At 37.0% G+C, this 16,680-nt stretch overlaps 1 protein-coding gene across 1 annotated transcript in view; it reads right to left on the bottom strand.

Annotated features, from left to right (window-relative positions):
* Window positions 1-16,680, bottom strand: part of EML4 (EMAP like 4) — a 64,633-nt gene that overhangs the window by 12,396 nt on the left and 35,557 nt on the right. The window contains exons 9-16 of the mRNA XM_054399219.1: window positions 14,722-14,856; window positions 14,387-14,522; window positions 12,441-12,592; window positions 10,866-10,991; window positions 10,626-10,757; window positions 9,942-10,009; window positions 3,870-3,958; window positions 1,479-1,576 (exon numbers count right to left, since the gene is read on the bottom strand). Coding sequence (XP_054255194.1) covers window positions 1,479-1,576; window positions 3,870-3,958; window positions 9,942-10,009; window positions 10,626-10,757; window positions 10,866-10,991; window positions 12,441-12,592; window positions 14,387-14,522; window positions 14,722-14,856 — 936 coding nt within the window. The remainder of the gene's footprint in view (window positions 1-1,478; window positions 1,577-3,869; window positions 3,959-9,941; window positions 10,010-10,625; window positions 10,758-10,865; window positions 10,992-12,440; window positions 12,593-14,386; window positions 14,523-14,721; window positions 14,857-16,680) is intronic.

A 16,680-nucleotide genomic window follows, 5' to 3' on the forward strand; every position in this document is an offset into this window, starting at 1 on the left:
AGAGTCCTTGAAGTGCATAGCAAGCTAAATATTATGTATGTTAAGATTAGCCATCGCTAAGTGATTTCATCTTTTCTAGTTAAAAAAATAAGTGATGGGATAAAATGCTGTACTGCAGTGCAGCTATCTGCTGGCATCTCCACTAGCCCCATCAGGCCCCAAGTCTGACCTCTCTGTAGGCTCTGCCCTTTACCCACTGCCTGAACTACTTGGGAAGGCTGCACATTCAATTTCTTGTTTCACAATGCTAATCCTTATTGGATAACTCCATCCCCACCCTGGCTGGGGACTGCAGGACTTCCTGGCTCCCGCACCATAACTCTGCTATTAAAAGAGTGCCCAGCACACCCAATAGTCTTCCCTCCCTGTTACATCCCATCCCAGTGCAAAGCCCTGCCTGCCAGCCTGTACACTGCAAGGATGGAGCAAATCCATTTCTGCTGACTGCCCTGGATGCCCCAGTACAGATGGACCCAGGCTGCTCTGGATCCCCATTTGCTAGCGGTATGGAGAACCCTCAGCCACATGATGGTTGAGGACACCATACATGGCAGTAAAGGACTGTCTGATGTTTGTCCGTTTTCCCTAACAGTTTGCACTGTGAGTCTTCCATCAGAAGTTGCAGAAAAATAAAAACCATTAAAAAAAAAAAAAACCTTAAGAAAAAACCCAGCAGACCAAATCTCTCATGAATTAACCTTATGATTCCCTTACTTCTCATTTGCAAATTAATGAAGCAGCTTAAGAAGTTCTATTGTTTCTGAAATTAAGAAATTCAACTGGTGACAATTATATGAAAAGTATTTAGAGCAGGGGATGCAGGCATACCTTAAATTAAAAATTTCACATTTCAAACATGAACCTATTATTCGGGTATCACTTTCAAGTCCCATTAATGTTCAGCTGTTCTTTCTATAAATATTCCCAGTAATGTAAAAAAGATAGCTGAACTTAACAGGATGTTAAGTAACATTTAAGGAAGAAAAAGTATGTTTTTTAGCCCTGGGATAACTTCATGTAAGTGTAAGAGCTAATATAACCTCCATTAATTATGTTATACACAGACTTAGTTAACTTGGATAAGAAATTAATTGTTAAAATATCCACCAATTCCAAATTTTGTAGTAACAATTACAGCTGAAAACAGTGCATATTTGCAACCTCCAAAATCATGCAGCCTCCACCATCAAATGCTATGCTGGTCAAAAGAGTATTTTACCAATAGGGAGAAAGTATCCTCAAACAAGTGTAAGAGTTTGCAGAGTTTCAGCATATAGGTAATTTCCCATTTCAAAGAAGAAGTCTGAGAAATTAGTGATATTTGATGCAAAAAGCATCTGTCCACCTGAGGTTTAAAATCAACCAGAATTACAAACAGAAAAGCATCAATCCAGAGAGAGTTCCACTGCTTAATATTTTACTGTATGTGTAACACTAAAATGCAAGAAAATGCTGACTATATTTGCTCCAAAACTTACAGTGCATTTTCCGTATCTGCTATACTTTCTTCCATTTTCCGTTACTACATAGAGGTAAATAAAATTGTCATGGGATCCAACTGCAAGTAAAGTGCCATCTACAACACAAAATATTTGAGAATTAATTAAACAGGTTTATCATTAAGACCATAGTGTCACGTAAACCACTGCTACCAATTGTGTTTAAGGATACATAACTGTTTACGTTGCTTTTCAGTCAGTATCTGTTTACCTTGTGAGTATGTTTTTTGGTCAAGTTATTTCACTTCTGCTTTTTTAAAATAAGTGTCCAAAGAACAAGGTACAAATCCTCAAATTGCACCAGATTTCTTGAAATTGTCAACAACAGGCAAGCTTGAGTTTTCTGCATCACAAAAAAATGCAGAACACTATTGCGATGGTTTTGAGGCTATGCCTTTAATTTCTTTTCACATAGTTCGAGCAGAAGGGTAAAAGAATGTAAATAAATCACTATTGTGTGTAAGAAAGCAAAATAATGATTATTCTAAACACTTCCATTGGAGAGATAGAAATGTTTAAGAGTCAGTACTCAAAACAAGGTACAGGCAGTCTCTCTGTCTGGTGTTTTCTCTGCTGGGTAGTCTGTGTTTCTCTTCTGCACTTAGCTTCAAAGATAACACACTTACATACTGAGCTTGAAAAGCTAAGTTTAATAACCTCTCTGCTTCTTGGCTTTCTTCCTTCTGCCAGGGGGGTCTGAGGAAGGCAGGGGAAGAGGCAAGGCCCCTCTGGGACCAGGGGACTTCATTGTTTTTCTGTTAATTGTACATATTTGTAAATGTTGTGAATAGTGTATATTTGTGCATATTCAACACATTTCATTATAGATTGTAGTTTTGCTCTGTAAATACAGCCTCATTTGCTTCTGAACTGAGTTAGTCTGGTTACCGCCAGTGTGGGAGGGATTTTTCTTAACCCATCACACTACAACAACTATTTACTCTACAGTCAACTTAGCTTTGGCAATAGGAATTGCACGTAAATCTTCTTGTGGCCAATGTGGCCAATGGCATCCTGGGGTGCATTAAGAAAAGTGTGTATGGCAGATTGAGTAAGGTTCTCCTTCCCCTCTACTCTGCCCTAGTGAGGCCACTGGAATACTGCATCCAATTCTGGGCTCCCCAGTTCAAGAGGGACAAGGATTTACTGGAGAGAATTCAATGGAGGGCTACAAGGATGATTAATAGACTGGAGCATGTGCCTTATGAAGAAAAGCTGAGACAACTGGGGCTATTTAGGCTGGAGAAGAGAAGACTGAGAGGGGATCTAATAAATATATATAAATATATGAGGGCAGGGTGTCAAGACAGGACAAGGGGCAATGGATGTAAACTACACCACAGGAAGTTCCACCTCAACCTGAGAAAGAACTTTCTTACTCTGTGTCACAGAGCACTGGAACAGGCTCCTCAGAAAGGTTGTGGAGTGTCCTTTGAAGACTTTCAAGACCAGTCTGGATGCATTCCTGTGTGACCTGCACTAGATTATATGGTTCTGCTCTGGCAGGGGGGTTGGACTCAAAGATGTCCAGAGGTCGCTTTCAAACCCTAACATCCTGACATCCTGTAAATCAGCACTAAATGTCTAAAGAAGTGAAGTATTCACACATTATAAGCAGTTCTAACCTGTGCTGTCTCCCTTAAAAAAAACCAAACAAACAATGAAACCTCCCCCCCCTCATGGACAAGAGTTGCTTTAAACCATGACCAAATGCCTCTAGTGTCAATGAATATCGCTGCTTTAAAATAAACTACTACATTTGGCAGGTGTAGTGGCAGCAGAGGAACATTTTGCCCACTGACACAGGACATCATCCAAAGGCAAACAAGAAACAAATTTATGAGTGTTCTTCCATCTGGTTTTAACAGAGAGGAGTGATGGTGATCTGTCATGTCCTATCTGAAGAGGAGACTCAATGCTGGACTGGACTCCATGTAAACCCATGGCAAATATTTAAACATCTCTGAATTTCAGACAGATCTCAACTTCGTTTTATGATTTTAATGAAAATTAACCAATGATTTTTAACTGAAATACTAAGCTTTTTACAGACGTTCCTGTTGTCACCTGTTTAGTTGAGAACTTTATTCTGGGAGCAAAGCTAACACTTACTATAACAACAAAGTTCAATATAAAAGAAAGATTGGGAAAGGCAAACTGTAATGTTAGCAGTTAAAAATCAACATGATTTAGCATCTCCAAGATTTACAAACAAATCTGTAAGCAAGTATTCAGTTATATATTAAGGATCTTATTTTTTTCAAAACTCTTTCAAAGCTGTTTTTAGTGACTGGGGAGCAGTTTAACAACATTTAATAGAACAGACATCTCATTTATCAGCAATTATTCTGAATGTACAAGTCCGCATACCTACTGAGTAGCGCATCACAGAGAGCTGTTCATTACCATCTGTGTGTATTGAAACCAGATCCCTTGTTTCTGCATCCAAAACAAACCATCTAAAGAGAGGAGAATTCCAGTGAGTATCACTTCCACTGAGCGAAAAAGCAAGCAAAAGAGCAATAATCACTGCCTGCCTTCATCTTCTGATGCTAGTCCTCAAGGGCAGCACAGCAAATATCTGCTTTTCTGGCTCATGAAGCAATATAAGTTTCAGTGAATAATGTATAACAGATCCTAAATACAGCCCAGTATTTCCCCCCAGCCTTGAACACTATAGTAATCACCAAAATGTCTACTGGATAATAAACATGCCATAAGATAGCTAATACGACTGTACATTATCACCCTGAAGCCTTAAGGCTACAGCTGAATTTTAACATACTACTTCTTCCCCAATTTGAAGGACACCTTTGATATAAAAACTAAACTTGCAACTTGCATGAAGCGAAGCTAAAAAAAAAAAAAGTAGTAGGAGGGAGTTGAAAACATTTCCATACTCGTTTTAAACACAAAATATATTCTAGTCTGATATTTTCCCCTCAGTATTTCTGTTTCTATAAATAATTTTATCAAAGGAATAACCATTTACTGAAATGCGATGGTTCAATAAAACTTGTATTTTTTTTTCCTATTTCCTGCTTGGATGACTTACAACTAAGTTAATTAAAAGGATTTTTTTCTTATTTAACAGTAACTTTTAACATGCACTATTCGTTACAATGCACACGTAAAAGCTCAGAGAAGCTTGCAAGAAGTCAGTGGCCTGTACAGCAAAATGGCCACTGGCAGTAAGATCAGCAGAACTTGAGCATTTTGCAGCAGTTCTGATGCTTTCCTAACTCCTAAATACAGTAAACATTAGCAAAACAAAGACAATTTAATAAAAATATATCAACATACATGTGTATCCTGAAAATCTAAGACGTCAACATGACTAAACATATTCAGGGTGTACACCGAATTTAATTCCTTTGCTTACAACCACGTGCGTACACCACAACTAGGTTTCCATCCTTGGTGGCAAATGGTGGGTTCACATGCTATGGAAACGAGTAAGGCAACTCTACACACTGCCTTGCAGTGAACTCAGTAGAACATTGCTGAATCTAGGACCATTTATTTCATAACTTCTGTAACCTAATATGAACTCAAGGAACAACAGTATACATCACTGCTTTCTATAGATGGAGACGAGATTCCAGCGCATGTTGATCCAGCATCCAGGAGGTAGGTATCTGAAATGTGGCCTGGTCCCAATGGCTGAAGATCAGCTTGTGGTTAGAGAACCACATGAAAGAAATTAAATAACATACACATAAAAAAACCTGGTCCCACATGCCACAGACCGATGAATAACTCGGTGTGCAAGATAGATGGAACCAATGGAAAACAGCTATTGTGTTTGCATTGGACAGCATTAGAAATCACATTCAAGAGTTTCTCTGCTGTTAATCCCTCTGCTGAAACTGGACATTTGATTTTCAATCTACACATGGAAGCTTTGCAGGTTCTTTGAACACATTAGGAGTTACAAGTTGCTATTCTGCTATTTAGCTCAAATTATATGCACATTTGGCCTCGTCAAATGTTTCACTGAAATGTTACCCGGCTGATGCTACCCACACCTCTATCAGGGTTAAGGAACAAACCAAAGTAAGTTTAAAAAAGCCAACAACCAAAGCCAAAAAAGAACTTGGCAGGGGAGGAAGAGAGTACCATGCCATTTTGGAACCACAGAAATAAAAATCACCTCCTCATTGACAGTAGAACTACTGTTAAAGTACATCCTGACACAGGACAACAGAGGTTTGAAGAACACACATTAAGGCATTGCTGAATTAAAGTCATCTGGTTTTCAAGTAATATAAGAAGCTGGTCTGAAAGCCAATGACCCACTGTCTCACTTTTAAATTGTGTTTTCATGGACCAGCACAGGGTGGAGGCTGCTTCAGTCTTGATAAGTAACACACCTCACATGCACAGACAGCAAAATGAGATAGGAAAGCCATCTTTTGCCTTTCCAGACAACTTAGGCACCATGCTGTAAAATCCATTTATCTAGCAAGAGGACACAGCACAATGCCTTGTGGTTTATCCTGAGCAGCAGAATTGTGGTGCCTGGATATACAAATTGATGATCAGCACAGTAGCAACCAAAAGCAGCCTTCTTCCACAAAGTGGACTGGTACCTCCTGTGGGTGACTGCAGTGCACAGCCCTTCTGCTAAATAGCCAAGGGGAAGATTAAGCCCTCTGTGTTCTGAAATATATGACCAGGGCAGAGCAGGGGTGCTGCTGCAGCACAGACATGCCTCTTCACGCTAGCCGTGAAACTGACTCCTGAGGTTGGTTCTTTGAGGCTGTGATCTGAACCTGGTAATCCTCCAGTTAATATTACGTAAAATTAAAAATACCCCAAAAGCCTAAAATGCAACCAGAAAAATATGCAACCCCTCCTATTTTACTGAAAGCAAGAGGTGGCACTGTGCATCAAAAACAGTGTAAAAACTGCAGCTCTTAAGAGTGCACACTGAACTTCATTTGGCATTAGGAGATAGCATTTTCTCCAAAAAAGTTCTTCTGAACAAGAGCAGCAACCTTAGGTGATCATGGAAGAAGTCAGTGCACCATGACAATTTGATAGTAATTTAATAAAGGAAGCTCTAGTCCCATCTAGTCTAACTGTTTCTTTATGCTTCCACAAGCTGTAATCAGACACACGCTCTTCAATCTTCAAAGCTCTCCCAACGCCATGGCAAACACTGCAATTGTCAGCAAAAAAAGCCTGTCTCCATGAAACGTGTCTCCAGTCCAGCAGCTACAGCAGGTCATTGGCATGCCTCACACAGGCTCTTCCTGTGAACAGCTGCAGTCTACCTTGAGGCTGTGTTTGGGGAAAGGATTTTCTGTCCGATGTCAGGGTACGTGTATCCAATATGCAAACAGGAGCTGACCCTGGAAATGTCCTATGGGCTGTGAAATGCAAAGATTGGCTGCCAAGTGAATTTCTGATCCATAGATCAGATGAAATAAATGCAAAAATAGTATCACAGCTGTAAGACAGTGGATGTTTCTTTTTCTGATTTTTCTCCCAACTGTTACTGAATATGATCAATTTGTTTGTGAGTTCACCTAAATAAGACAGAACTTTTGCCATTTTTATTTGTACCTTGTCTTATTATTCCTTTGTTTTTAAATAAAATACTATCTGCCTAAAAATTAAGTTTTTTTAGATACAAAACTCCTTAAACCACTCTTTTGGAAAGCAAATTCTGACCCATGACAGACACTTATTACTGATAATTCATGTCTGTGAATGTTGGATTATTTTGTTTAAATGGGTAGGTAAAAGGTATTGTGAAGTACTAACACATTTTTGCACTTACACTTGCAATTTCCATGTCTGGGAATTCAACATTGAATGTTGAAGCTGCAAGACTATGTGAACAAACCAACCCATCTTACAAGACTGGTTCCCTGAGAAATTTAGGCTTCTTCATCTTAACACCACAACAGATGCTAAACTGGTATCAAGCTCAATAGCTCTATTGACTGATTTAACTCCTTGTGGCTCTGGCTTACGTTAGTCTTGTCCTTCAGTTTTCTTAATAATCTTAGTATTTTTGCAAGAACCTTATTTGCACTTTTTTTCTTGCAGTACTTTTGAGTAGTCACATGCACAGCATTCAAGATGTTCCACGTGACTCATCACAAAGGTCAGCTTCTTGCCAATGATACCAATGGCAGAATGGCAAAAGGATCTGCGTAGTGCCTTGAAAACCCCACTTTTATGGTAGTTTCCTGACTGCCAGCTCTTTTTAGTTTTCCAGCTGTGCATTTCCACTACACATCAGGATCCACACAAAGTATTATTTTTCTCCAAACCAAGCTTAATCCCAGACAATTGATATCAGGCATACAGCAGGTGGTAACAAAACCTGCAGCAGATCATTTGCAGACAGCCCAAATAGGTACTGAAATGTTTATTATGGGAAAGGGTAAGTGGAAAACACACCAAAATCATGTGTTGGCCTGACAAAAACACACTGCTGTCAAAGAGCAGACAGGAATGGGAAAATAGATAAAAAAAACAGTCTTCTTCAGCGGTCACATTTTTAACAATCAAAACAAACCTTCTCAATGCTCCATTCTCCACCCCTGAATTACTGCCCTTGATACTGGAAGCAGAGAGCACTAGAACATCAACAGATAAATACATCCAAGGTTTAGGTTTACTGAGTCCTAAACAGATTTGTTTAATATTTGCTTTAAGCATTTTGGGCTTGAATCAAGTTACTTGAATCAAGTTATTAAATGATTTGTTATTAGGCTGAGATTATTTCCCCCTGCATTAATCGAGATACATCATGAAGCCTTCATTCCTTGGGGAATAACTGCCTTGGACTGGATTATTTCGCACAGAAAGCAGTGAATGATGTTGATGTTTAGGCAGCGAATTTAAAACCGGTCTGCTGTTCTTGATTCACAATTCCATTTATTTCTCATCCACTTGTACAGTTATCAGGCCTCATTTCAATGCAGCTTTATTTGTGTATCTTAAACCTATAATTGAATCATGCAATTTAGAACATAATAAAATGGTGAAAATATAACCTTAGTTCCAAGAAAATACTTGTTTAAAAACAAACAAAAATCCCAAACAAAAGAAAACTCAACCAACACCTAAGGCCAAGGTTGCGTCAAGTAATTTTAAAAAAAGAATTTAAGATGAAAAGTGCTGAACTCAAAAATTAATGTTAAATGCTCAGGGGGAGTGGAGGGGGTGGGGAAGTCAATCAAAAGCAAACAACATCCTGAATGCTCTGGCTGCCCAAAGTGTTTTCATGCAATTTCAAAGATATCTTAGTAACTCTCATGAAACGTAGCCTATTTCCCTTTTCAAGTACTATTAGGCCAGTACCTTCTGCTCTGTTGAGATAGAGGCGAGAAAAGGGAGAGGTACAATGTGGAAACCAAATACAGAAGAGCTCAGCAAGATTTTTCTTAGGAAGGTAAACTAGGTTTTCTAGCCTGATATTAGACCTAATGAATTTAGTGCAGACTGCATCTTCGTCTTGCAGAATGAAACTCCCTAGAAAGTATTTAGTCTTTTTCAAAAAATGTTTAAGGGTGTTGTACATTGTTCAGCAGTTTCTAGAAGTCAAACTTCAACCTGGGGCCTAAAAAGCATCTAAGTATAAAAAAAAAAAAAATCTAGGGGATGAATTAAACAGACCAAAACTGAAACAAACAAAAAAAGAAAAATTTCCAGTTTTCTTACAAGCAATATGCATTACTGAGTTATCACCCACAAGGTGTAAGTGAAAAACTGAACAAAAATCCTAGCAATTCCTAGTTCTATGAATATCCTGTTTTTAATTTTAATTGCTACTTGCCAAAAATCCTTTCTTGCGTGATGACATCAAGGCAGAGTTGGACTATGAATTAGAACAATTTTTTTCCATTGCTGAAAGAAGTCTGAGTTAAAAGATTCAGCTTGTGCTTTGATAGTTTTCAAATAAGCAACAATTTCAGGAAGAGTATGAATAGCTCAATAGCACTTTGTTGCAGTAGTGTGCCATGTTAAACTCTGTCATACACAAAAATCAAAATACTAGCCTGTTGAACTTGCCTCCACACATCAGTTTAAAAAGTTGCAAGTGTGTTTGATTTGGGAAAGACAAAGATCTGTCCTATAACTAATGTAACACACGCACACACATTATAAAAATATATGATACTTGGTAAAGCATTCTCATAGAAACCTCTGCAAAAACAGTTAAAAAAAATAAATAAAAATCAAGATCTGGGCTTTCGTGAAAGTGTAGTTAAAAAACCAACTCAACCTTCAAACAGTCAAATAATCCTATTTTCATCTGACCTATGTAATAAAGATCTGCCCCTCCCCCCAGGATTTTTAGGCTACCTAAACTGAAGCAAGAAGAAAAAAAGCCAAATTAATTCCTGCGTATAAGAAGACAATTTGATGCCAAGCATTTTTAAACTTTCAATCATCACAACTCAGTCCAAAGGCATTTACCTGCCCGAATGTGTTCCGATCGCGACCACAGCTCCACTGGGATGGAAGTCAGCACAGTGTCCCGGTTCCTGAACAGAGATGTACAGATATATCATTCACCCGCCCACTCCCTTAGGGTCAGGAAAAAGGTAAACACCTCTCCAAAGCTAACCTAAAAGTCTGTGATGAACTGGCACAGGAAAACCAGTCAGTTAGCAGCATCCTTATAATCCCCAAACAGATTTTCTTTTAAGGTATCAGTGACATGCAATACATGACCTCCTTGAAAGTAAAAGCCTAAATTTCTGTGTATAAAAGGTACTTTTGCTTGGGAATTATGCCAGAACTAGAACATGAAATGAACAGTGATAGGAAGGAAGGGCAACTAAAGCCAAATCTTGTACAACTGTACAGTATTCTCTTCATATTATTTAAATAACCAGGGGAAAAGATTAACAGTAGCAAGAATAAAGGACTAAGTTTTATTCAGCTCTGGATTGTCAGAATGGCAATGGCAACCAGATTACAGTCTATATAACGTCTGATGAGGCTGGTTAAGTTTATCAAAGCTTAAGAATAGCTGGTTTTTCAAGTCATAATTACAGTATTTTTGCTTCTCTTGCAATCAGATGGGATAAGGCTGTTGCAGAAAACTAATCTTTCCTATTTTCCAGCTGTATATTTAACATTACAGGGTTGACGTACATCTAGCAGCCTGGTCCATTCCAGCGTGTGGTCCACAGAGTTCCACATGCAAACTTGCCTATCTTGGGCACAAGTTAAAAATAAGTCTTTGAATGGATGGGATGCCAGTCCCCAGAGTTCATCTGTATGTCCCTGGAAAGAAAATATTTAAATGTACAATTTAACAACGAATAAAATAAAGACCACACCAGCAGGGAAAGACTTTAAATTTTTGGGTTATAGTTTAAAAGTTTTGCTTACCTGTACCTCTATTACAAAGCCATCGTTAAATGTTCCGCGCAAAACAAAGTTTCGTGAAGTACCCACTAAAAACTGATCTGCTTTTCCTTCTGCTACGGCTCTTATTGTTCCATACTGGTCAGGAACCTAGGAAAAGAAACACCTGTAAAACCACATCACACACCTTGACAGATGCTTGTTTTTGAAGGTCACAAAGAGGGCAAAACAACAGTACCAGAAATGCAATGGTCCCAGAAAAAAAAAAAAAAAATCAATAATCATGTGTATAGTAGATGAGAATTTCACCCCAAACCTGCCTTATTTATTTGCTCAGTACAAGCATTCAATTCAAAACAATCACAATTATGTGTTTTTCAGAAACCTCAGTAGAAAAAATTACAAATTAAATTACATGGACGTTTGTGTTAAATGCACTAAATGCATTCCCCAACTGTGTAACTCATGAAGGCAGGAATAATGCACATTTTTTTGTTTGCTTTTCAAAACATATTGGGAAAAATCAGAAAAATCTTGTAGCAAACAGTAAATGCTTTGAGTTTCTTAATCTCTTAGTTTCCTGATTAGCCTTAAGTAAATGCTCATATGTCTTATGTCAGCAATGACTCTGAATTTTACTGCACACTTAAATTCTAATACAGTGCTTTATTTTACAGCATGCATTTGTTTGGTTTTCTAAATTATTTATCTTTAGAAAACACACTAGTATTAGCCAGACAAGACAGAAAATTAATGCAATCATTCAGAAAGTTGTCTGTCATAGTTTTGGTAATATTTCCCAACATAAAAAAATTAGGTCTAAGATAAAATTATTAACAAACAGAAAACAGACACTGGTATGAAGCCTAAGAGTTGTATACAATAATCGATGCTTGCTACCTCTCAGACATGTTTTTAAAAGATCAGTTTTAGATTTCAGGTGGTAACAAACTCCGGATATATCTATACACATGAAGAAAAAAAATACTGCTATAAATTAAAATTATATAAGTGGACTAAACCATTATTAGAAAGACCATTGTTCTAAATCCTTATTGTCAGAAAATAAATATTTTTAAATCCATAACGGACATTTTTTTTTTCAGTACACACACATTTATTTAGTATTGCCATGGAGCCAAATCACAAAGACTTAGTACTAAACACTTGTTTTAGGATCAAAGAAGTTCCTCAACATAGCTTATTAATCATTAATTCTTACAGAATACCCATATACATTTTACCAATTGTCTGCTTTATGTCAAAAATTCTATTAAAACCTTCAAATCCCCGGACAGGTAAACTTAACAAAACACACAGAATGCTAAAGAATATCCTCAAAAGAGGCATGAATAAAAGAAACTAAGGAAGGGTTTGGAGAATTTCTGTTAAACTTAAACAGAGGAGATGCCTCTGAAGCCTCATATAAGCTCATTTACAGGCTGAAAATGCAAACACTTTTATAATAAAACATTGTCACTCACTTACAGCAACCAGAAGATATTCTATCATCAAAACAACCAGTCCCCAAAAAAGTGGGGAGTCTTGCTAGTCAATACCTTGCTCAAGGCAATTTCCTTGTCACTCATGCTTTCTTACCTCAATTTCTCTTTCAGGATTCAGATCATGATCCCACAGGATGATCTTTCGGTCCTTCCCACCTCCAGTTAACAGCATCCCGTTCCTCATTTGACAGAGTGTGAAGACACTGCCATCATGAGCTTTAATTTGTTTGCTTATCTGATATACTCCTAGATGCACAGAAAGAAAATAATAAAAAACAATACTCTCTTTTTTTCACCTGGCATTCACAAGAAGTTTTGCCTTTGGCAGAAGAATCTTATCTAATAAATTACATTTTGACTGTCAGGCTATCAAGTATGGCATTGGTACTGCAAACACCAGGTAGTACTGTTTTCTTACAGGATAAAATGATGAAGGGCCTGCATTTCTGAATAGAAACTTTTTTGAGACTGATGGTCCAAACAACTTATGAAGACAGGAACAACTATTTTCAAAATGTTTTCATTTCTCTGATATCCAGCTTTCCAGATGCAAGAGAGAATGTCCTTTAGACTCTATAAATATTTAGCAAGTCATTATTAGAAAAAAATTAAAGTCACTGTATTAAAGGAAACTGAAAGACTTGCTGTCTATAGTCTTATGGGAACATATTTATAGCAATATTTCCAGGATGCATGAACCTACTATCTAATGCTGGATGCTGCCTCACTTAATATTAGAACCAGCATTTGGCATCTATCAGGTAGCAGCCTACTCAAAGAAAACCACTAGGAAGAACAAAAGAGAGATAAGCAAATTAAACAACAAAGGTAACAAAAGAAGCCTTTAGCATCCTAACTGAGTTTTCATGTCAAAATAACTTCTGTAGGAAAGTATATTTCTAAAAAAGCAAAATTCTGGTGCTTTAAGACACAGATATTTTCAAACAGCAATCACATTAAAAAAAAAAAAACAACTAAAGCACTATGCAAATAAATTCCAGTTTAACTCATCAGACTACCTATGGCTTACATCAATTCAAGTCAGCATACTTTCACATTGTGAAAGAGTTTGACAATCCAATGTGATAAACCAAACAGAAGATCCCATATTTAATTAAGCCAATGTAAATGTTCTATTTGGTATCTTTTAGGATTGTTCTGGGAAGAGTATAATCTTTTAAGATTATACTGCACAAGAATCTCAAAATTAAACATAAGCTAATCTGTTAAATGATTTCTCCATTGCACTTAGCTTGAAAAACAAGAAAAAGATTTACCTACAAAACCAAACGAGTTGTTGAAACTACTTTGTACGTGATTGTTTTCCTGGCATACCCATTAAAATCAAAGTATTTGAAAATAGCTACCAAGCAAAATAAATTATCCTCGAATTTATAAATTACCTTAGGGCTTAACTGTGCCAGGTCTGCATATGTTCAGTAAGGAATCATTTTCCTTTCATTTTCTTTTTGCAAAAGTTTTGCCCTAAAGAGTAATTTTAACCCAAATCTGAAATTAGATGCTTTTTTCAATACCTTTAACAGACAAGACCCGAGTTACCTGCTAAACCAGACACAGTTACTTGTGTAACTAGTACAACTACCTATCACATAGTTCATTCATGTACAAGTCCTGTTAACACTGGTTTCAACACTTTTATGGTAGCCCTCTGAGACTAAGCATGGAACAACACAACCCTTAAGAGACAAAAGTACCATGCAGAATCCTCAAACTGATCCTACAGCCTTTTTCAAATCTCAGGATGAAAAGAACACTGATTAACTGCACTTTAAAAAAAATTAAAAATATTTAGAGCAGTTTTTATTCATTTAAGGCACAGTTTCATTAATTGATAAACTCTAAATTGCTCTTAAATCAGCAAATTCATGAGACCTGGAGGGGTTTAGTACCACCTGTTAATAATAGGAAGTCTAAAGCCTGAATCAAGGCCTGTTTCGCTGTTCCGTTTCTAATGCAATCCTTTATGTTTGTCTTCTGCAGACTATCTAAAATCGGAGATTAACTGTGTATATTTCCTACCTTTAGGTCCTTTTCCTGAAGTAGATTCTACAGTAGTTTTGCCCCATATAAGTATTATCCCACCTGAGTCTCCAGTGAGCACATCACCATTTCCCAGAAAAGCCAAACACTGAACAAATTTGGGTTTTTCATATTTCTGAAACAAAATAAGCAAAAGAAATGGAAAGTTTATACTCTTCATGTAATTAGTATAATACATCCATATACACATATACATGTAAATAGAATTTAACCTTTTTTTGTTTCTCTCTCTGATTAAACAGGACAGTGACAATGGAGCAAATTTATAGAAAGCGTAAGCAGATCATTCAGTTGAATGGACAAGACATTCTTACCCCAAATATCCCTTGCTTCCTTGATAATGAATTGCCACTCCATGTCCAGAAAAATATATGAGATTTGCCACATGTTATTATGGTATTTGCATCAGTTGGATGGAATTCTACAGCAAGAACAACTTCATTTGTAGTCTGAAATAAAAAAAAAGAAGTAATATTTATTCAGATGGGATATTAGCTACTAAAAATGTATGCAAAAACTCGAGTTTCAGAACAGAGATTTGAGGAACTACACAGCTCACTGCATGCTTGAAAGAACCCGATGTGTTCTGTGATAAATCAACTGTCTGAATAACTACACGTATTTTATATAAATTGATACTTTACGTTCCTAAGAGTTTTTTATAAAACTACAGTAGAAAAGCCATGGGTTTAAATAAACTTTTTAAATTACAAAAGCTTTTGCCCTCTAATAGCTAAGAATTCTGCCACGAAAAGTGAAGGATGTATGAAAGACATTTTTTGCATTGAAAATCCTGCTTAGTTTTTAATGCAGACTGGTCTGCTACTCTGGATAACAAAGCTGTGGCTTGGACCAGTGGGACATAGCTGTATATACTGTTACTAACACCTCAGTGAACATTTCATCCTTTACCAATAGATTTTACAAACATTGACTGACTAGTCATTTATCTAGCTTCTAATGTATATTTATTCAAGTTGCCCTTGAAGACAATCTCCTGGAGGCAATGACTCTACAAAGCACTTCAGTAAATGCATCTAAGCATTTACTTCTCTGGGATTTAAGCCCCTGCTTTAAAGGAGTATGCATAAAAGTGCTGCTGACTTGGCACCTTGGGATTACCCCTTTTCCACTTCACTGTTTTTTGGCTCCTTTTAGGAAAACAAACTTCTACTTTTCATTTTTTCTTGATGGATATATTTATTAAATTATGCTTCTCACACACAGTTCCCTCAACATGAGTGGATCTGCTATATCCACAAATTGTATGGAAACTAAGGACTGGAAAATTTAATGGAGCTCTGAAAAGGCTTCTGTTTTGAACTCTAGGTCAAAGCATGCAACTGCTTCCTCCCACTTGTCAAGGAAGGTGCTTAAGATACTGCAAGATCAAATTCTAAATGTGAATAAGTACTGATGGGCAAGTCGTCCATGCCAAAGTGGTTTGAGCCAACTCTGAAACACCAAGGAACTCCCTGGAGAGTGGAAACAGTCAAAACAGTATCAATAAAATGGGAAACACAAGGCATATGCCAAATAGCTTCACATTAAATATCAACAAAGAAATGAAGACACTGACATAGAATTACATTAAAACTTGCAGAATAGAATCTAATTAGTATCAACAAACATAAAGTAAATTAGTCAAACCAACCTGATTTTGTCTTAAATTGCAAGTTTGTAAACATACAGACATTTATGCTTGTGAGGTACTCCACAGGCTGCCTCATGATTAAAAAAGGGGCAACTTTAAAAAAAATCAGTTCCATGTCCACATAATACCTCCTTGCTCGATATTATACAATGCAAAGCAAGACATCTCAAAATACGAACTCTAACAGCAAGTTACTTTTGGATTTGCTTCATGTGAACAGTGAGCACACCACCTCCGAATGCTTCTCATTGATCAGAAATTTAGGTTACAAAAGATACAGGAAAGCACACAAGATTGCAATCTACAAAAGTACTAATTAATTTCAAATAAGAGGAGACACATACTGAGAATCAGTGTCTGGAACTGGATTAATGCAGAAATGAAAGTAAGGAATGTCTAAATATGTTTTGTTTGTTTGGCTGTTTTTTTAAAAAACAACTACAGACTACATCATCACTTCAGTTGATTAAAGTTCCCAGGATTTACTTTTTCCTAAATTAGCAAAATATTAGAGGATTACATTATTTGGGTTGGCTCTTAAGGACGTGTAAAATGTAATTATAAGCGCTCAAATATTCAAACTCCTTTTGTACCTTTACACAAGCCAGCAGGATTACAC

This window comes from Indicator indicator, chromosome 2, assembly GCF_027791375.1.
Source record: "Indicator indicator isolate 239-I01 chromosome 2, UM_Iind_1.1, whole genome shotgun sequence".
NCBI classification, from domain to species: Eukaryota; Metazoa; Chordata; class Aves; order Piciformes; family Indicatoridae; genus Indicator; species Indicator indicator.